The sequence below is a fragment of the Phalacrocorax carbo genome, chromosome 16 (assembly GCF_963921805.1).
Source record: "Phalacrocorax carbo chromosome 16, bPhaCar2.1, whole genome shotgun sequence".
Lineage (NCBI taxonomy): Eukaryota > Metazoa > Chordata > Aves > Suliformes > Phalacrocoracidae > Phalacrocorax > Phalacrocorax carbo.
This window is the reverse complement of record NC_087528.1, coordinates 2707275-2729416: the sequence shown is the minus strand read 5'-3', so window position 1 is coordinate 2729416 and position 22142 is coordinate 2707275. Positions and strand designations below refer to the sequence as shown.

The window sequence follows — 22142 nt, the reverse complement described above, 5'->3', positions numbered from 1 at the left end:
TCCATTTAATTTTTATATACCATCTCTGGAGCATTTCACGCACTTGGGAAAAGTCCACTGGATGGCCTTCTGCTTAGCACAGGAAGCCTCCAAGCAATTCTTTTATGTTCAATAACTGAAGAGATGCTTACTTTTAAATCTTCTACAGTAGCTTTTATTTTGGCATAACCCATGTGCTGCTTTCCCATCAAGTGGTCATCTACCCTGGACTGTGCATCTCCTACAATTAAAAAGGCTCCACAAACTTCACAAACTTCCATTTGCTTTTCTTGGGCTGCAAAGCTCTCAATCGTCTGCAAAAGAAAAATATTCTATAAAGCAAAAGAAAAGTTTTAGCCAGAAGCCGGTGAAGAGGTTTAGAATTCTGTTACTGTTGTCAAATCCTAGGCACTAGTTAAAGTAGAAAATCATAACAGCATGCTTTGTCTTTGGAGCACTGCATCTACTAGGATGAAAAGGGCAAAAATAGGCTACGTACACTCTTTCCACATACGTCAGAAGGAAAGAGTCAATTAGAAAAAACACAAAACAAATTCAATTCCTCACTGCAAAGGCTTAATATGTGTATAGCCATATCTGCAGCCTCCTTGCAATCTTGGGGTTAAGGAAAATAAAAATCAGTTTTCTCTTAAGATGATTACTTTGGCATCAACTGAAATGTCTGGAGGTGCAGAATAACCATGGAATGTCTCAAGGAATGAAAAGGCTAGAGCATCCCATGAAGAAATACAAAAAGGAACACTGGGCTTCTATTTAAAGGGATGGTGGTGAAATTAATTCCCTGTTTCAAAAGGCATACAAGAAATACACTGGAATTTCAACATACACCCAAGTGATCATTGCTGCGCAATGTTCATGAATCATACAGTATGGACACAAACACTACGGCCTGCAACATTTAAGAACTTTTAAAAAATAAAACAGGAATCACAATTTGAGCATATCATTAAACACCAAAATATAATGTTAAATATAAGCTCCTCTTTGTTCGCAGTAATTTGCTACTAACACATCACCTTTGGCTTCTGTAGCTCTCAAAGTCAGAGAGATGCCAATCTCTAGTCACAGCCCTAACACAAGGGCCTTCTGTAACACAGTCAGATTGGCCATTCAATTAAATAATATCACAGAGGCTACCTGGCAGAGTTTAACTGAGACCTGAACTAGAGTAAGACACAAGCTCACCTCCAGGACTGCTGTGTAACTTACTTCATAATTTGGGTGCATGAAACCCACTCTCAAGGTGGCATGCTAAATCACCACACTGGATTAACACATTTAAATGTCATGTTATTGTCTACTAAACTCTGCACAGAACTTGCATGCCTCCAGTGTAAGGACACGGCTATTAAGAACATACTGTTGCACTGAATTTTGAAATAAGTCTGACAGAATGACAAACACATTACTTACTGAAGTTGTAGACCTCAGCAATTCTCTCTCCTCCTTTAACTGTTCAACAAGTTTCATCATTCCTTGTGCCTCTTCCACCTTCCCTTCTGAACCTAGTTCTTCAATCTAAAGGAAAATAAAAAAATTCAACTATCATTTTTAATCAAGTAACAAAAGCAAGAGATCTATCTTGCTGGGGGTAAAACACCCTCACCTGTTGTAGAAGTACATCAATTTTGTCAGTTAACACCTGAATCTTCTCTTCATTTTTACCAGTAGGTCCCGCTCCCTGCCAAACAGAACAAGTGGGTTATTTTAACTGGAACAAACAAACCAATGAACCCTTTAAACCACATGAATGTATGTCTTCTCATATTCCACAGACACTTCAGAAATAACCTCCTCCTGCCTCTTCTCCCATGAAGACCTACTAATAATAGTTTAGTCTAATGTAAAACACTCAACACAGCTTATTCCACTCTTGCTGAGTGAAGCAAGTTCTAGTCACACTAATTCCTCCTAAATCAACAAAAACGTTCAAGGCCCCAGTCCACAAAAGGTAAGACATCTGAATTCAAAGTCCTAAATCTGAACTCTGAAACTACCATGCAGCTATTACATATCTTTGCAGACACTCAGGTATGACTTAGAAGTTCCGTGGGCTCTGAAATCTAACTTCAGAGCAAAAATAATCTAATTTTAACCAAAACGTACTTGTTAGAAGCGTCCTCTCTGCGGGCTGCTGGAAGAGACTTATATCTGCTTCCCTCACAACCTTTGCTCTACTCCACAGACAATAACCTCTCTTGACGGAAGATACTGTCCACAGCTCCTTCTGAAGCAACTGGACTTTGCACTGAACAATTAACTGGGGCAGCAAAAAGGAGCAAGGTTACCCTAGTAGTCGGGAAACTCTCAGAGCACAGGCCACAGTCACTGCTCCAAATCAATCAGGGGACAAGAAAAAACATGTGGAGTAAACATGTAAAATTTTTCTCCCAGGCAGTTTAAGCTCTTCATCAACAGCTGTCTAGTATGCAGCTTGGGACTGACAGAAGTTGCACATAAGTATTTCTTTCTCACACATCCGTGACTCCATCATTGCCTTAAGATGGTGGTGCTAGAGCAGAAAGAGGCTACTGCCTAAGGATGGCAGCTGACAGGGGGATTTATCTCCATGAGCTGCTGCAAAACCCAGTACTCGCCTACTTCAGTAGTATCACTGTGATACAGCTTACTAGCTGAGGGAAGGATATGCAGCTAAGGGAGAGAAGGTAAACTGAGGTTAACAGGGTAAAGACAACACTTCACAGGATTAACATTCCAGGGCAAACAACAGATACTGATTCTGGGAAACAGAGACAGGGAGAACAGAGAGGGACTCTTGCTGACTGTCAAGCCACTTGACTTGTCTGTCAGCGCTAGATGCAATCTGCTGGCTAACAGATTAAGAGACTTCTTTAATGGGAATCATCTGGAAAACACTATATTTCACCTGAAGAGGCAAAGTACAGAGAACATGAAGACGCTATCTAGAGGAAAAATTCCCTCATTGATTCTTCCAGACTCACCCCCGAAGACTGTTGATTCTGTGACAGTGCCAAACGAGCATGGCCTCTTCGAATTCTACGTTCTACCTCTGCAAGTAAGCTTTGCAAATAGCGTAAAAAGTCCCTTTCGTATCCCACTTTCATAAAACGAGAGCTCTTCTCATACCTGGTAAAGTATTTAAAAAACGAAAGCACATGTCACTCCATAACGTATGAAAAATAAATAACGAAACCTACAATGTTATAAATTCTTGCTCAAGGTAAGAGAATATTATGCATTTAAATAAATGTTTACATAAATCAAAAAGCAATTAGCTTTGCAGGGTTGGATTGCTTTTAGGACATTTCAAGCATACTAGAAACACTATTTGCATTAATGTATCAACCAAAACACTTACTGTTTACGTAGATTTTCATCATGAATTTTTTCACAAGGACCTAAAAAGACCACACAAAGTTTAAGCTTGCGTTCTTGAATGCTGTATACACACACTATCAGCATTTGTTTGTGCACCATGATAGAACAGAACTATAAACACTTCCCAGGGACTTTTATGCCTGTCTTTCTGCTTCCTTTGTTTGGAGTTTGAAACACATTAAAGAAAAAGAATGCCAATACGGTTTAATAACTGTAAAACCAAAGGAGACTCTGAATGACTTGAAGTTTTCATATAAAACAGAATTTCCCGATCAAGTTCTGTATTGGTAAAATGACACAAACAAAATACCACCTTAACACCTGGGCCTTAAAAAAAAAAAAAAAAATAATCAAACCACATATGAAGGGTAGTTTAACCAAGCACCTTCTGAGCTCCACACAGTGGTCTTTGTAATAAAGAACTGGCTAATTAAAATGCTGCCCTTCAGGGTAAAATTAAGATTAGGAGGCATGTGGCCTGAGTTCTTGAAGGTAGTCAAGTTAAAATTCCCCACCTTCCCCAGCCTATCAAACTCTTGAATGGACCTGGAAATTAACACTAAGACAAGAAGCCTATTTTTCCTAGTTACCGTCTCCAAACTACACGTTGTCCGCACACCATTGCTTGAAAGCCACCAGTAATTTAGAGATGGCCTTCAGGAATAACTATTATAGAAAAGAAGTCTCTAATACAAAGAAGCTCAAAAATGTATGCTCACACAAAAATAAGTTAAAACTATGCCCAGGTAGAATAAACCAAACCAGATGTCTGCACGTCAGGAGGAGAAGCCCCCCGCATACCCACTAATTCAGCTTACACTGTAAGAAAAAAGTTTTTTCACTTAGAGGAAGTAGGATCTGAAATAAATATTGTTCTTAACCTACTATATCATTGGCAAGGCTTTAAAAATAAGAAACCCTATTTTCAAAGTGTTTTGACAGAGCATTAAACAATAAAAATGTAGTTTGCTTGCAAAGTTCGGTTGTAAATACATTTAAGTCAATAAAAATTATAAGGCTTATAGACTTACCTAAATCAGAACGGGTATTTGTAAATAATTCAGCTGGGCAAAAGCCGCAAAGGTAGTATTTACAAACCTGACAGAAGAGAAGAAAGAAACAGGCATCACTCTCTTTACTCATGAATTCGCAGTCTTAGGTAATCACTTCTATGTTCTAAAATAGAGTGTAAAAATCCCCTTTGTACACTGCAAAACTTTTACACAGGTACACCCTCTATCTTTGCATCACTTGGAAGCAGTAAGTGCTACATGGTGCACCTTAATGCCAAACACCAAAAGCCTTACTTTCTATTGCAATAATGGTATTTCTTAATTTTATTGCTGAGTCTTTAAGATTACAGGAAAGTGTCATCTATTTGTAAATACAATACAGTATTTGATACTTCCAAAGGAAATAAATCAGATTGGACTATTTAAAAAGTTACTGTGAAATTCCTTAACTGTGAAAACCCACAAGGTGTGAGAACGTCTGCCATGGAAGCATGAAAGCAAGTTCCTCTTAGCTTGCCTACGACAATTTTGTGTTCAGCCTCCATTTCTTCAGTGCTACTGCCTTGAAGAACTGGAGCCATCAGCATCCAAATGTCAGGTACTGCCTCAAGGGTTCTGATGTCAATGAAAAGCCTGAAGAACACACACCATAACTATCCAAAGGCTTCCCCACTCCAACGCTTTTAAAAATCCCTACTTTAAGAATGATATGCAAAGAGACACTCTATCCTCTTAAGGCAGACACAGAGGACGTTCATTTTAACCTGGTTTTCTGCCAACTAAAAAGGGGTTTGTTTTGTTTCTACATAGCCTGTTTTTACATTAGCAAGTCAGATTCTTTTTGGTAACAGAAAAATACCACTAGGAAGTTAGGAAAAAACCCAGCCTGGTAGCCTAGCCAGTAAATACTTAACATATGATGGGATAAAACCAGCTTTTGTTAAAAAGATTATTTACCCTCACCCATGAGCATGGGCTTAGCTAGCCAAGTTGGTCAAGTCTTGAGTTCATACACAGAAAGATCTCCTGTCTATCCATCAGAACAGTCAGAAAGATAAAATCAGAAATACTTTCACCCCTAACTTCATAAGCAATCTTAAATAATTAATTCTTCAACAGAGCCTTCTGCTAGATGTGATTGCCATTAACTGTCAATCCAAAACTAGCCTGGACATTCTTCTAATACCTCTTTTCTGTTACACCAGTTTCTAATATTTGGCAAATCTAGTAACTGCTACTGCATATGACAACCTAGTTCGAATAGTCTCACATATACTGTGGACAAAGATTTGCAACACATTATTTCTTAAAATACATTCTGAAGTATTTTAACAAACAGGGGTGAAGAGAAAGACCCAAAGCCTACCCCACACCAACATCTCACTGAAATGCCTGTGACACCAGTTGATCAAATTAGATCAGTCTGATTTATTTTTCCATGCTAACTGCCAGACTGCAAATCAGAACATGGAAGCTAAAACTGGACTGACTGCTTTACAGATTACACAGAAAAACAATCAAGCTCTCTACTAACAAACCATGGACACAACAAAAACAAAACAATCTCATTTATTATATAATTTGAATACTTCTCCCATGATCCTGCAGCTACAGCACTGTGGGACCTATCTGAAGCAATTTATCAAGAACAGTTAAGAAAACAACACACAACATCACAAATTTTTTCTTCTCAGGAAGCAAGGAGAATGTTCCTGGACAAAATCTGTTTTCAGAATCTGCTCTCTCCTCTGAAAGCTGCAATGACCCTTGTTTTATTATCAAGTTTGTTTCAGGGGAGCAGTTTTGGGATGAACTCCTCTACTAGTCAATAGAAATATAATTTCTCTCTACATTCTTTCTCCTCCATTTTCTCATCCTCACATCCAAGTATTAGGGTCCGTGAAAAGGCACTTCCTCAAAAACGTTCTGGGATGGATTAGAGAGTTTCCTAAGACATAGAAGACACAATAACAACAGTCTGACCATATTATGCTGTAAACAACGAGCTGTAGAACACCTTTTATATGGTCAAAAATTATGCAAACTGGCTTGTAACAGTTTTGAAATAAGTAGCAACAAAAACAGCAAAGGCAATCAGAGGCAGAAGTATGATGAAGGAAACGAAACAAACCAAAAACACAACACCAGAAATAATTACAATTATTTTATGAAGCATCATTGCTAGGAAAAGCCTACTTTTATGAGCTGACGGTTACAGACAAGAACTGTAGTGACCAATACTAAAATGCACACCTTATACATGTGTCACATGCTGTATTAATTATTTATATATTAGAAAAAACCCTAACAACTAAAACCACACACACTGAAAAGTTGCAGTAATTTTCTCCTAACGAGCTCTGGATGCTGTAGTACCTAGTGAATTCCTTGACATGCTCTCCTAAGAGGCAGCCTGCAGACAAATACTTAAGAGTGGTTCAGACTAGTGTGTCTGCAGCAATTTTCTCCCTCCCTCGTACCTATTTCTTTATGCTCTTCAACTGATTTCACTTCAACAGAAAAACATTACTTGAGAGAATTTGCCACTATCTTGAAAGGTATCGTTCTGGCTTAGCTTCATGGTGTACTACATGTGCCTTCACAAGCTGTAGGTGCCCATCAGCTGCACGTACAATCCGTCTTAAGTACTCAATGATGAGCAAGAACAGAAAGGGCCAAGAAATGGCTGAAGCATCCCACAGCCATTAAAGGGCTGAAACAGAGGTGATATGCTTCAAATGGCACTACTCACCCATGGCTTATCAGAGTGCTGCACTTAGCACAAGTCAGAAGTAATATGGAAATACATTCCGCGTTTGCAGAAATAGCAACAGGCAATTCAGTACAGATATTTACCCATGCAGGCAACAAGCACTTACTCCTTTTTGCCAAATTATTCTGATGGCTCTGCTACCAAGAAGGTGGAACAGAGAGAAATGTTACTGTCAAACTACTGCAGCAGGATTTGCCATAGCTTGTGTCTCAAAGCCATTAGGTCTCACATTTTGACAAGACACTAGAACAAAAACAGGTGGACACTCGGAACTTTTCACTTCTTCATCTCAAATTCACTTGGAAGTGGGACAGTAGTATCCTTCACCCCAAATTTGACTATGCTGACAGCAAGAATGCCTAGGTCTTCCAGAATTTGAGCCAGTTCAAAGCTTTCCTGAATAAAGAAACTATTGACAGTTCTGTATCATTAATACTTCTACATTAACACATTCCTCTTCTGCAAGAAATTAATTACTGATAGACAGGTAACAGTATAACTGTAATAAACAATTATGTAGACAAATTCCTTTAGGCAGACAATTCCTACTAAAAAGGCTGAAGATAAAATCCAGCAGATTGTGGCTTACACACCAAAAACTTGAAAATTCCTTTGTATAGATGAGTTCTTTGAAACCATTAAAGTTCACCGGCATCAGGCATTTTACGAGCAATGCCCACCCACCCAAGACCAAACAAACATAAGCCCTCCTCCCAAACACCACTCTTTGAAATAACCTTCAATTACTAACATTCTTCCAAAACAAGTAACACTTAAGTCCTCCACACCTCACCCCCTGGAGGATTAAGTTCTGAGATTCTATCTAGATGCAAACCAATTTGGCATTAAAAAGTGGAATACATCATAAATAGGCAATACCATCAAATCCTAACTTAAATACAGAACCTACATTTTGAGAAACTGCATTCCTATCAGAAATACATGCTCACAGTCATTTGTCCATAACAGCTCTCCACATCTCCCCACTTTCTGAAAATTCTGAATTTACCTTGAAAGAACCATCATCAGAACCTCCAAGCCTTATACGAAGCAGGGGTAGTCAATGCTGGGCTTTCTTGTGCTACAGAAAAGCCTCAGAACTGTTATGCAATCGCTGTTTCCAGATGAACTTCTTTTGTATAGGTGGCACATTAAAGCAAGAATGCATGAATCAATAAAGTTACTGTTCCAGAAATATACTTTGTCTACAGATATGACAGTAAGAAGAAAATATATGACATTAATAATTTCCTCCTGCACAGAAACAGAAAGCCTTTATGCCAAAACCAGAATTGATCATCTAAGGACATGCTGCAATACTGAAATATACTGCAACTGGGATTTCAATTTTTTTAAGATTAAAGGCTTTAATCATGTCAAAGTAAGTTGTTGCAGTAAGAACTTAAGCTCTACAAAAGGCTTTACAATACATGGTCAACATGTTTCATTAGAACTGCAAATACATGCTCAGCTATTGCACACTCTGCTTTTACACCTTCAAAACAACCTACTCCTATCTCGTATTTCATCGCACCTTCCATACAGTTTTTGATACCCACCTAAGTGCAATTTACCAATGATAAAGAAAATAGAGATGAACATGTTTTGATAACTTTCCACATCTGAAACTGATGAAGTGTGACAAACCCCTAACCTTTGGTATGGGTACTACATGTTGATATACGGCTAATTTTACAAGAGATGTCATTAGCATATGTATTTCATCTGGAAAGCAAAACAGCAATCAAGGAGATGAATTAATGTCACTATTTGAACCTTATCTGCATTTCCCGTCCTTTAAAACATGTCAGCACTGTAAATGTAATCTTTAGGTGATGCAGAAGTCAAACTGAAACACACGTCAGTTGACTACAGGAATCTAGGAATACATTCCTTTCAGAGAGGCTGCATTTAATTATGGCCCTATAAACTTCATAAATAAAAGCAGGGGCAGAGCAAACAGCAGCAGCTCCTGCAAGACTGAACGCTCAACCCTAAGCCTGTGAACTTCCCGCTGGCCTCAGACACAGGACAGCTCTCCACTTTCTAAATTGTCAAAGGAGGACCAGGAAGAAGAGACAAGACCCTGCTTCTGAAACAACAAAACCGAACAACAGCTTAGAGATTCCTATGGTTACAGTCCATCTCTTCAGCCTAAAATTGGAAGCTTTACCCATCTGAAGATCAAGAAAGTCACCTGAACTCGATTAAACAGAACGAGGCAAAACAAAATCCCAAGAAAAAGTAGTCTTTCTCACTGTAGGAAATAAACCCAAACAACCCCCTATCTAGTCTGTCTGGACCAACATAGCTCAAGCTATTTACTTCGTATTTCCAAAGCTGAATAACTCCTTCTTGAGTTCAGTATCCAAAGAAAACAGGTAACTGAACACCTAACTGAATGATGATATTTCGTTAAGAAGAGAAGTCTAGAAAGACCTTAAAAAAAGGCATGAAAACTTCCTGCACTCAGTTTCCTCACAATGTGCACAGCTTACCCATGTAGTTCCTTGCACTTGCATAATCTAAGGACACATATCTGTCTTGCCTTATCTCATGCATTCCAAGACAAATTAAAACATGTATTAGCCACCTTTAAAATAACATAACTCTTGTTTGAAAACATGAAATTCCAACCTCTGTGATTAAGATGCAATTTAGAACAGCCAAAAGCAAGCATTTCTCCCTCCTCCCAATTTAACAACATCCCAAGAAAATGCTAAAGAGGGGAGGAGCTAAACGCTTTTTGCAGCTCAAACCACAGAAATTCTTATCACACAGGTAATAAACTGTTATAACTGTGACACTTCAACATATACCATAACTCAAAAAGGTATCATGAACGGGGGGAGAGGGAGGGAAGTATTTCAGCAGAGCGTTCACCTCTCCCAAAGCAGCAGCTATAGGAACTTTGTAACTACCATTGATTTTCTGTGAAATAACTTACAATACGAGTGTGATGGATGTCACTAAAAGTCATCACTCATTACAGCTCAACCATACCTGGGGAGAAACCCCACTCCAAATTATTATTAATAGTAATAATAATGATCGTAGTATCAGTAATAATAATAACGTTAAGTCTTGTTTGAGCTATTTATTGCAGAAAATTTATGATTTCTTCATTAAATATGTGTGGCACCAAGTGGGGTGGTGGGTGGCCCATCACCACATTAACAAAGAACACAGAAGTACTACTAAACAATAGCACTGTTTAGGTTACCCTCCCCAGGCGCTACAGAATTCCTTTGACTGAGAAAGTACACAAGAAATCAAGCTTTCTTAGCAAAAATCCTCTGTTTCAGAAGTCTTAGGGTTCCTCCTTGTGCTACAACCAGTTAAGTCAGTATGCATACCGCTGCACACCCCTCTGCTTCCTTCCCCAATACCACACTCAGGAAGATATCCAGAGATACTCATCTTCAGAACTAACATCCGTCTCATCTCCCTTCGTGCAAGCCTCTACTCAGAAAAGCAAAATTCCACAGTCGCCACCCCCACCCCCCACATTATTTTTATTCTTCCCCACGGGGGATCTCAGCCAAGCCCCTGCTCCCGTCCACCGACGCTCCGCGGAGAACACGCCACGGCAACCACGACCTCTCCGCCGCACGCCGCCACCCAAACACAAGGCCTCTCTCCTCCCGGCAGCCCAAACAACAGCGCCAGCCCTCCCGCACAGCCTTGCTATGGCGGGATCCCCCTCCCTCCCGGCCGCTCGCTTCCTCCTCCTCGTTTTAAGGCTCACCGCGGTTCCCGCGCAACGGCCCGGGCCCAGCCCGCCCCGCCGCCATGCAGGAGCCCCGCGGGCTCCGCACCACGGGCCCAACCCGCGCCCCCGCCAGACCCGGGGAGCCCCCGCCAGGCCCTCGCCCCTTCCCGCCACCCCCGCTGCCGCCCCCAAGCCGGGAGAAGCCGTAGGTCCGTGCCGCCACGGCAAAACCCCGGCCCTGAGAGGGGAACGGGGTGGAGGAAGAGGCGGCTCCGCTTCACTCACGCTCTCATGGTCCCACCGCACGTTGCTGCGCTTCTCATCTGGGGCCAGGTTTCTATCCCGGCCCATAAGCTCATCTAGGAGCTGGGCGGCCGATATCATCGTCTCCTCCTAGCCGAATCCCCCCTCGCCAAACACCGGCTCCGCCGCCGCCTCTCCTCCCCGACCGACCGCGCCGCCGCCGCCGAGACTGACAGAGACAAAATGGCGGCGCGGCTCCTCGCCCTGCCCACAATGCACCGCGCGGCGCCTCAACCGCCTCTGGGGCCTGGCGGAGCGCGGGACGGCGGCCTCGCCTCGCCCCTCGCCCACCCGCGGCGGTGCCGGGACGGCTCCCGGTTCGCGATGGCAGCGGGAAAAAACCTGGGGCGCGGCCGGACCCCTTCCCGCGACCCGGCCTTGGGGGGGTGTCGTCGCCCGCACGGCAGCTGTGAGGGGCCCGGGGGGCGAGGAGGTGCCAAGGAGGCACCGCCACCGGGAAATGACACCACAGAGAAACACCGCACCGGTGCGTGGGTGGCCGCGAGGGGCCGCCGGGTGCAGCGCAGGCCGGTGTCCTGCCCGGCAGGGCGTCACGGCCCCGGCGCTCGGTGCTGGGGTGGGAGGCCTCGTGGTGCTGTTCATGGCGGAGGACGCAGGCCTGGGCGGCAGCTCGGGGGTTATCACGGTCCCCTCTGCTCCCCGGCAGGGCAAAGGCCCCAAGAGCATCCCTGGAGCCCGGTTGGTGCTCCCCAGAGCGCCTCCAGCAGTGGGGGTTCCCTCAGGAATTCTACCCACACGTTGCAGGGAAAAAATTCCATCAGATCAAACCTGAGGGTTAGAGCTAACTTCCCTCAGACCTAACCTTAGTGATGGATCTTGGAATGAGGTTCTGCCCATTGTGTTGGGCTTTTTTTTCCTTTCTAGACGTGGCTTTATACCTCATCTTTGCTTTCACATACCAATATGTGAATATTGGTATCAATATGTACCTCGTATTGGTACTTTTTGTTATCATATCATACCAATCGTATTATATATCGTATTGGTACCAATACATACCTCATCTTTACTTTCACATACTGATTTTCAACTATTTCCCAGTTTCTCAAAATCATTTTGAACATCCTCAGTGCATGGAATTACTTTAAATCTTTAATTATATATATTTTTTAAGAGCTTCAAGTCTGTGTTCATGCTGATCCTGTAAAAGCCACAGGGTTCCCGGTGGCCTTGCTCAGAATCCCCGAGGGCTTCATGCGAACGCCAGCGTTACCTGCGGGGTTTCCTGTGGGAAATCTCCCCGGAACGCCGCCGTTACGCAGCGCTGGAAGGCACCGCCAAGCGCTTTCAAGCTTTGCAATTTTGTAGTGATTTAACAACCCACTGGAACTGTTGGAAGAGTGTAACTGAAATCAGCGCCACACAACCTGTGTGAATTTTCAGTCTGAATATCCGACAGCCTGGGGTTTGGGGGCGGGATGGGAGGCGGGTGTTTGCTTTAGGAAACGGGGGCAGAACTGGGCTGTGCTTCAGCTGCCTTATGTTGGTCCAGGCGCATCAGGAAAGCAAACGGGTACGTCGGAGCCTCGCTGCTGCGCGGTTCCCCGGCATGCCGGCACAGAGCGGGCTGGAATAGGAATGCCTAGGAGTGTGGCTGGAGTTTGAAACTATTATTTTGACCTTTTATAGTTGTGAATTTTTTACCAGTGCTTCTCTCACGCATAACTTGGTTTAGGACAAATCCGCAAAGAACAATACCAGCTTTTCAAAGGAAGTAATGCGACTTACGGGAATTACCAGTAATCTTTCCAGTTGATTTGCAGGCAGACGTTGATTTTTTAAAAATTATTTTTCTTTGAGGCATTAATGGATTTTGGGCAAAGATGGTGAGAATTTCCCAGAGAGGACGACCGCCTGACCCCGGAGCTTGCGAGAACAACCAACAGGGCAGGAGGCACTGTGTATTATGCAGTTATATGTATATTAAATAAGGTCCCAGCGCCTTCAGGGGTGCCACGTACCCGCGTGTGGCCGGCACGACCCCGTGGCTCGCCGGCACGGCTGCGAGCCGGAACTCGATGTGTGGGGTCGGGGTTGTCACCGGTAATAGAGTCCCCCAGCGGAGCGCGGCCCGGACGGCTGCGGGGGAGCACCGGGGGCGCCGCGCTCGGGCCGCCCCGCGTCCGCCGTTCGCCGCCGCGCCCCGGGGCCGGCTGGCGCTGGGGGGCGGGGGGGGTGGAGATGAGAGCTCGGCCCGGCCTGGAGGCGGGCGGGGGCCGCGGCGAGATGGCGGGTCCGGCCGCCGAGCGGGAGCGGCAGGAGCGGCTGCGGGAGGCGGCGGCGCTGGGGGACGCGGAGGAGGTGCGGCGGCTGGTGGAGCTGGGGGTCAGCCTCAACTCCCAGAACGAAGTCAACGGCTGGTAAGGCTCCGCCGCCGCCGCGGCAGGGGTTGCTCCTCGGGTTTTCCAGAGCCGCCGCACCCGCGGCTTCCCCCTTTCACGTGAAACACTAATCGTTTCGAATTGAGAACGAAATTAAAAGGTCGATGCGCTGCCAAATGCTGCTTCGCGTGGCTGTCTCTGGTCCAGAGAGGGAGAACCGGGGGTGCAGCGGCCACCCGCCGCTGCGGACACGCATCGCCGTGCCCGCTCCTGCTTGGCCTCTGTGGCGTTTGCTGCTTCTCCAGGTCGCTGTGCGCTTACTTTATATTGCTTTATTTGCTTGGAAGGGCACGCTGGCGGGCCGGGCCGGAGGCAGCCCCTTAGCTCCCAAATCCGGTTTGAAAATCACTTTCCCCTGCAAGGAGAGGCGCCCGCCGCCGCAGCGTGACCTGGAGGTGACATCTCATCCAGGTACCGCCCGATGACACCAGAGCTGAGGCTTTTCTGTCGCTGACGCTTGTACGAGTGCGACTCAGTACACGAATACGCACGCAGAAAAACCTTACCTGAAGCAGGATTTACCTGGCGTTTTACCGTACGTCCTGTGCTGTCGTGCTTGAAGTTGTGTTTAAAAATAGGAAGAATAAAATTAGGAAAGGAGCTAGACGTCTAAAGATGAAAGTTCGATCAGTGATTTTTGGGAAGCGTGGGACACCTGCAACTTGAGGGTCAAATTGTGGTGATTAAAATCAGAACGTGTGAAAATTTAAGGTAACTGATTCATAAAACATTGAATGATCTTGGTAAGATCAACAGCTGCTTGTCATCAAAATGAGTTTGTATCTAAAAACTGGCACTGGTAAAGAAATCAGTCATAAAATATAATTATTTTAAAAAATAACAACCTGGTCATTTTTAACTACGGCAATACATGGATCTTCACTGTTATTTAAATTTGCTTGTAGAAATTAAATTTCTCCAGTGAGCTTCTCAGTACATCCAGTGCCAAGAGGTGCCGAGCACTTACATTTTGATGGTACCTCTCCGCGTGAGGCCACATGAAATGGTCAGGACGGATCCCAAAACGAGGCCAACGCTTTTGAGGCTTACCTACCTCCTCTACAAACTCAACCCGCAGATTTCGCACTCAAAGCAAACCCAGCCCTTCCGCCTGCGCTTTTTCCCCACCACTTCGGTCCAAACTAGTTCATGACTTGGCAGTTCACTCCTCCTGAATTCACGCAGGCTACTCACACTCCTTTCACAAGGAGATATTTATGAACAGTCCAGAAAACGCTGCACGGAAAAAGTAAACAAACATGGTCTGAGCTTCACGGAGGTGGTCTCCGATTCGGTGGGGTCTTTGGTGTTAAAAATTCAGCAATACTTTCTGCTGACAAGGTTCTTTTACCCCATTTAAAAATGGCACTTTTTAGCTGGAACGCACAGCCCAACCTTGCAGACAAAACACAGGATTTTACAATAGCGCTAGCAGTATCGCCTCTGAAACACGGATTGTGCTGCCCCGCCTAGGACAGTCTATGAAGAAAAACAATACGCATACGTACACTAACCTCATGTCTCTTCAGTTCGATCTAATTCTACATAACCTCTTGCTGCAGCGACTAGTCTCATTACCTCATGCTTTCTGCCATCCAAATACATTAGGAAGAAGAAAGAGTAGAACTGAGCCTTTTGTTTCGGTAAGACAGGTCTATTAAGTCAAAACATGTAACGGTGAACAAGTTTTTGCAAGTCACCTTGTCGTCTTGGTTTTATCTGGTTTGTATCCCTCTCTCTTCTCCCTTACATCCTTCTATGCAAGCAAACTTAAAAGAGCAGAATTTTGTTTAGGATAAAATTTTGCAGTCCAATGACTGTGTGTCTCAAAAAAAGAAGGGTAGAAAAAGCTTTTTGGAGCTAAACTTTCAGCTGAAACTTTTTCCCTAAGTTTGTTATTTTCCCTGCTTTAGTTTATTTAATTCTTTAAAAAAAAAAAAAAGCAAGCAACAATCTGGAGAAGGGTTAAGTGTGTTCATTTTTCCAAACAGCTTCCTTCAGCTGGAGCTAGTGAATTAAAAGATAAAAAGCTGGGGAAAGGTCAAGCATCACTAGATGTTCTCTCTCTCTCCCCAGAATAGGGAAGAAAGGCAAGGCAAGTTATAATGTGGGGGTCGACTAATTCCCTAATACTAAGCACTAAATAAGCTCAGTAGCTTTTAGGATGTTTTTTTCCTATGTCTCTCTAAGTCAGCAACTGAAAATAATAGTTTAAAAAAACCCTAGAAAAGCAATTAGTTCTGTGCATCAGTTACAGGTCGCGGAAAACTTGTTGTCTGCAGATGAAAGCTTGGGAATTGCTGGTGCAGCAGATAGCAGCTGGGCAAAGAACTGCGCTTACGATATTTTAAACATCATTTACTTTCCAAAAAGTGCAAGTCATTGTGCTGACAGCATTAATTAAACAGTAAAAATAGCATCCTATGAGCACACTTACATACACTCAAGTATTTTAAGTACAACTTTCTCTTTCAAAGACCAAGATAGCATACACGAGGCTTCTTTTAATATTTATTTTTCCAGAAAAGCTAGTAGCCTAATAAATGACAAATTGAAGAGATCTTGAACTTTAAAAATAGCGCTATGGTAACTTGGTATCAGGAGCATTAGAGCAAGGGAAAACTGCATCGGCAGGTGTCACTGCAGGCTCCGAACCCGGTGTAAATTGCCAAGGAAGACTGCAATTAAAACCTTTTTTATGTTAGACGTGCATTAGGTCTTGTTCTTCTCATAGGCGGCAAGAGCGAGTGGAAATTAATCTGCCGGAATTCAGGATTTCAAACAGTGTTAACGTTTTCCCTGTGCAGGACTTGTTTGCACTGGGCATGTAAACGGAACCATGCTCCAGTGGTGGCTTACCTGCTGCACGCCGGCGCCGACACGGAGATCCTCACCAAGAAGGGAGAAAGGCCGGCCCAGTTAACGTCAAAGAGGGAGATAAGGAAGATGTTGGGAGGTAAATCTATAGGCTATGCGATACGAGCGTCAAAGACTGTAGTAAAAGGCTGTTTAAAGCACGTATGTTCCAATTTTGCATGTGAAGATACTGCGTTTGGGTTTTAGGAATAACTGCGAGACTTGATTTCTGGAGTGGTTACTTGGTGAGAAACCGAAGTTTAAGGAAAGAGGATTACCAACAAATGCTGTACTCAGCTGGCCAAACTTTTTTCTAAATACTGAAAAATTAGAAAAATGCATTTTGAGAAATGCCGTGATAAACCAGTGGCAGGTAGGTGCAGCTTCCTATTTTCTAAAGAGCAACAGGAGAAAAGCTCTCAAATGTGTGTGAAGCTCTTGTACAAGCAGCACCTAATTCTCCTGACGTTCTGTGGAGCTTAGCTGCTGTTGAATAAATCGAAAGTTACCAGCCCAGCTCGTCAAAGGGCAGCGGTAGAGCACTTTTACCGTGTTTTGTAACTGTTGGAGCGGGGTAGGCTTTGCTGCTAGAGGCGATAAGTAATGTGAAATGTGGTCGATTAACAACCTCTTTCCTCCCCTTTGTGTTCCCTTGCCTGTTTTTGTTTTCGTCATTGTCTCCCAGCTGTTGAATTGGTAATGTTTCAGCTCTCCCAGTACTGCATGTTCTTCTCCCTTTATCCCCTGCCTTAATATCGAACAACGTCTCACCCTTTGTTTTTCATTGCCTTATACATTATGAAGACGATAGCATTATACCACCAGAGAGCACGTTACAACGTGCTGCCTTCGGATTACACCAACCCAAAGCAAACCAAAAGCAGTCGGTGTTTAGAAGGAAATAGCACCCCCAGAATTACTGGGATCAGACTCTGCTTTTGTGTTTGCTGATTTGCAACACCTGAGCACGGTTCTGGCTACTGTAGAAAAAAAGGCGTTGTGCTTTTTGATTCATCTTTTATGCTGTGATGCTTTTAACACTCCACTCCCTCCCCATTAAAAAAAAAAAAAAGGGGGGGGTGGAAGCTACCCCGCAGTGCAATAGCAATGCTTTTTTCTCCTCAAATCAGTCTCGGAGAATGTTGTTTTGTTTGTTTTACAGTGGAAGATGATGAACTCCCAGACTTAAAGAAAGATTCAGATCTGCCAATCATCCCTAATTACCTGGCTAACCCCCCTTTCCCTTACGTTTATAACACCATGAGTAGCAGTATTCCAGATCCCTCCGTGAACGGGAGCATCTCACACGTAGAATCGCAAGATACCGACTCGTCTTCCTTACCCGATGTGGAGACTCGCACACGTGCACCGCTGCAGCACGGGACTGCTGCTCCCCAGGCGGCTGGGAGCGGAGGCGTGCCGTCACTGCCCAGAGGGTGTGCCGCACCGCCACATCCAAACCCCGTCCTTCAGAAAGGCCCCGTGTACCAGGGAGCCGTGCCTTGGAGCAGAAGTCCCCCTTCGCCAGCTGGATCACACCAGTCCGTACCTCAGCAGGAGAACGGCTCCTGCGCGGGGCCTGTGCCAGCGTTTCAGCCGGTTTTCTTCACGGGAGCTTTTCCGCTTAATATGCAAGGTAACAGTAAAAGTCTCTTCTTGCTTTGTCTTAGAGCTTCTGTCGTCTTGGACAGTGAAAAAATAGACTAAGGAGGGTTACACGTATTCACAGCGCTTCTAGAGACTTTCAGGTTGCCGTGCTTAGGCATTCAGGAAACATTTGAGGGGAATTAAAGAGGCAGATAGCCTGTTTCTGCTGGAACCGGTATTGAAATACTGATGAAAACATTTGCTATTTGCTTCAAATGCTATAAAAGCATGCAGACACCAGGGTAATCTAATTCTCTAAAGAGCATACTCCAGGTTTCAAATAGAGAACGTGAGTACACAGCCAGTGAGCTCAAGGGAGAACCTCCCATGGCTCCAGCTGCAGACCCGAGTCTGAGGTGAACTATTACATGATCTGCCACTTCAGCAGGTAAATATTGCCTGCCCAAAGAGGGAAGGCTGGCGTTTCCGCTTCAGTTCAGAATTGCATTAGAATCATAGATCGGTTTGGGCTCGAAGGGACCTTTAGAGCCCATCCAGTCCAACCCCCGCAATGCGCAGGGACATCTTCAACCAGATCAGGTCGCTCAGAGCCCCGTCCAGCCTGGCCTTGAGTGTTTCCAGGGATGGCGCATCGACCACCTCTCTGGGCAACCTGGGCCAGGCTTTCACCAGCCTCATAAACAATTTCTTCCTTCTGTCTAGCCTAAATCCACCCTCTTTTAGTTTAAAACCCTTACCCCTTCCCTTATTGCAACAGGCCCTATTAAAGCGTCTGTCCCCATCCTCCCTTTAAGCACTGGAAGGCCACAATAAGGTCTCCCTGCAGCCTTCCCTTCCCCAGGCTGCACAACCCCAGCTCTCCCAGCCCGGCCTCGCAGCAGAGGGGCTCCAGCCCCCGGAGCATTTCTGTGCCCCCTCTGGCCCCGCTCCAACAGCCCCGTGTCTCTCCCGTGCTGAGGAGCCCCGAGCTGGAGGCGGCGCTGCAGGGGGGTCTCACAGAGCGGGGCAGAGGGGCAGCACCCCCTCCCTCGCCCTGCTGCCCACGCTGCTGGGGATGCAGCCCGGGGCACGGTTGGCTGCTGGGCTGTGAGTGCCCATGGCCGGCTCATGTCCAGCTTTTCACCCCCCGGCACCCCAAAGTCCCTCTCCGCAGGGCTGTTCTCCATCCCCCCATCCCCCAGCCTGTGCTGATACTGGGGGGGCTGCCCTGACCCAGGTGCAGGACCTTGCACTTGGCCTTGTTGAACCCACCATTCTTGAAATAAAAGCTGTTCTGGTGCCATGAATTAGCAAGAAGTTAAAATAATCCAGTTGAATCGTAGTACCTGATGACCAAAAGAATTAAAAAGCAATAAAAGCAATCTTGGATTGCCAAGGAAATTGATAACCTGTATCATCCTCTGCTTTTAAGTTAGTTTAAATCCAGTAAGAGGAGTATGCACGCAGAGGTTCCTACATGCGGATACACCCGCCGTATTAGACTTGTGATGATTTTTTTTTATATCGGTTGATGAAAGTCAACCTAACGAAACCGGTGGTCTTACAAGTCCAGTTGTTTGTGTGCTGAGGGTTCTTGTATTGTTACAAATGATACAGACAAGGTTAACAGAACATAGATTTGGAAGTTAGTGTAGAGGTACCTTTTCCAATTCCGTTATACATCTGCCTGTTAATGTACCTTTTTATTTCTAATAGAACTGGTGCTTAAAGTTAGAATACAAAACCCTAATCTTAGAGAAAATGACTTCATTGAAATTGAACTGGACAGACAAGAACTGACCTATAAGGAGCTGCTCCAAGTGAGTTGCCGTGAGCTGGGTGTTAACCCTGAGCACGTACAGAAGATCAGAAAATTACCAAACACAATGTTAAGAAAGGTAAGAACTCTAAATTTTGAAGTAACTTAAAAAAAAGATCTTTAGGTTACCATTAAAAAGGAGTAATTTGTTGGGCACCTGCGTAGGCCCATGTTGGGATGAAAAAAAGCCAAAACAAACCCCCAAAACCCAAACAAACCTCTCCCCCACACCCCAAAAGAAAACCAAGCCAGAAAACCCCAAACCAAAAACCTCACTTCAGTTTTCAGCACTCGGTGGTTGTTGGGCAGGTGTCCAAAGCCAACTGCCTCTTCACTTCGGTGACACTTACTTACCTCTGCAGCAAGCAGAAAACAGACCTGCTGACCTGTGTTACTGATGCATCACTGAGCTTTCTTTCACACTCAGATCGCTCTAGAGCATTGCTGGCATCAGTTGTGGAGCTAATCTGATCAGTACTGGATTAATAGACTTCCCTGTACGGCATCTGCACTGACTACACGATGACTTAGTCAAGATGTGAAAGAAAAACAGACATAAGCAATTCTGTCACTTGCCAGCTTAGGTTGTTGAAAGGGCTGGTTTTATTTCCAGCTCTAATTAGCTCAGGCTCCCTGGGTGGGACTGCAGGACACTTACTGCTCCTTGGGGTGATACACAACCAATTCTGTTTAATGCTGTTTAGCAGCAGAGCGCTGCTGCGGAGGGGATCGGAGCGCGAGGCTGTCCTGTGGGAGGGTGTGCTCCGTTGCTCGCCGAGGACCGCGCCTAAGCCAGCGCCACGGCAGTGTTGGTGGGCCGCTCTAGAGGAAGCTGCTTCTTGGGTAGAGGCACGAATCAATTCACGAGCTGCTAAGAATTACCAAGGGGGAAAAAAAGAGGCGCTGAGGGCGGGACACAGTAGCTCGTCACAAGTGTAATTCCACTAATCGCTCGCACTCACGGTCAGTATTGCATTCCTTCTAAAAATAGGCTTGAGTAGCTGAATAGGATCCCAGAATAGATTTAAGATGCAACTGGACGTCTGCTTTCCAGTGTAAAGAACTGTCATGTTTATGGATCGATACATACCGTGTTAGTATGAGCCTATTATTTTAACTTACCTTTGCAAAACTGAAGAGACGGTTTATCACCTAACAACTTATTGTATTTATTTAAAGGACAAAGATGTTGCAAGGCTACAGGATTTCCAAGAACTGGAGCTTGTTCTAACAGTAAGCGACAAAAACTTACTTTTCAGAGTCCCAACACTTTCTGAACGGAGTGGTTATAACAAGAAGGCATCAGAACTGACATATTAATTGTTTAAAGACTAAACCAAAAAGATTTGTATGTCTCATTTTAAAATTACGTTTGAAATACAGTCTTATAAGGGCTAACGATGTGGGGAAAAAAATAACCTATTTTGTTAACCTCAAAATAAACTGAAGATGTTACGCACAGTTACAGCCTCTAGTTAATGTAAGAGCAATGAGTCTGATACGAAATAGCCTAATGCAAAGGAAGTATCTGTTAACGCAACACTTCTTACAAAAATCTTGAAATACCGTAGAGTTCGCAGCTCTCAGGGAAAGGCTTAAACTGTTCTAATCACCGGTTTGCTATAAAATAGCAGAGGTACTCAAGCTAAAGAACCTGCCATGAAACCCATTTAATATTTGTACTAAGTCCATTCCCATTAACGGTCACTTTTTAGGTCCTGTATTTTAAGTCATACCTTATTTAGAAGGAAAAAAACCAGAAGGGTTTAAATCTGGAAGAAGCACAAAACTATGTCTAGTTTAAATACTATCAAGTGACTTATTACCTGTGGTTTCTTAATCCCTGTTTACACTTTACCCTATTTCTCAGGTTGAAAACAAAAAAGTGATAGTCCTTATCCAAATCATAAATATGCTCTCAACCAAAATCCCTTTCATCGTTGTCTGTCAGTATCTAGTATTGACACGTGCAGTTTAAAATACTATTTTTGTTACCCTATTGAAAACCCATCTCCAATGCTGCTTTAATTTCCCCTTTTAAAAGCACAAAAACTGTAATTTTATTTTCCTTTTACCTCCACATTCCTGAGAAAGATTGCATCTTGAAACTTCAGTGTTGCCTGTGTTAAAAGAAACTAGTGAAATGCCCAGGGTTTTCTGGGCTGATAGTAGATCGTGACGTTCCTATGCAATGTATTTTCTTTTTTTTCCAGTGACTTGTGTTTATTTACGCTTCTTCCTGAAAAATCACTTTTTCTGTTCCTTAAAACTCAGACTACTTTGCTATGAAATTCTGGAATAAATACATTGAAAAGTC

The 22142-nt window shown here is 44.2% G+C and overlaps 2 protein-coding genes across 10 annotated transcripts in view; one reads left to right on the top strand and one right to left on the bottom strand.

The window, feature by feature from the left end:
• Positions 1 to 13561, bottom strand: part of LUC7L3 (LUC7 like 3 pre-mRNA splicing factor) — a 22170-nt gene extending 8609 nt beyond the window's left edge. For 5 of the 9 annotated variants that reach the window (XR_010375434.1, XM_064467057.1, XM_064467058.1 and 2 more), the window contains exons 1-7: positions 11144 to 11359; positions 4392 to 4458; positions 3341 to 3380; positions 2964 to 3108; positions 1607 to 1681; positions 1414 to 1518; positions 132 to 311 (exon numbers count right to left, since the gene is read on the bottom strand). Coding sequence is in view for 8 of the 9 variants with exons in the window: in XM_064467057.1 (XP_064323127.1) it covers positions 132 to 311; positions 1414 to 1518; positions 1607 to 1681; positions 2964 to 3108; positions 3341 to 3380; positions 4392 to 4458; positions 11144 to 11242 (711 nt within the window). In the remaining variant the exon portion in view is untranslated. Of the gene's footprint in view, positions 1 to 131; positions 312 to 1413; positions 1519 to 1606; positions 1682 to 2963; positions 3109 to 3340; positions 3381 to 4391; positions 4459 to 11143; positions 11360 to 13547 lie in introns of those variants that run through there. The other 4 variants (XM_064467054.1, XM_064467060.1, XM_064467056.1 and 1 more) reach the window with 4 other exon arrangements.
• Positions 13243 to 22142, top strand: LOC104047928 (ankyrin repeat domain-containing protein 40). The gene is made up of 5 exons (XM_064467063.1): positions 13243 to 13542; positions 16371 to 16519; positions 17582 to 18055; positions 19723 to 19904; positions 21005 to 22142. The coding sequence occupies exons 1-5, from the start codon at positions 13364 to 13366 to the stop codon at positions 21143 to 21145; spliced, it is 1125 nt and encodes a 374-aa protein (XP_064323133.1). The 5' UTR covers positions 13243 to 13363; the 3' UTR covers positions 21146 to 22142.

Excerpts from the sequence above, each read along its gene's own strand:
- LOC104047928 (XM_064467063.1), top strand. The coding sequence starts at position 13,364 with ATGAGAGCTCGGCCCGGCCTGGAGGCGGGCGGGGGCCGCGGCGAGATG. Across the intron at positions 13,543-16,370 it reads CAGAACGAAGTCAACGGCTG|GACTTGTTTGCACTGGGCAT; the intron begins GTAAGGCTCCGC and ends TTCCCTGTGCAG. Across the intron at positions 19,905-21,004 it reads CAAACACAATGTTAAGAAAG|GACAAAGATGTTGCAAGGCT; the intron begins GTAAGAACTCTA and ends ATTTATTTAAAG.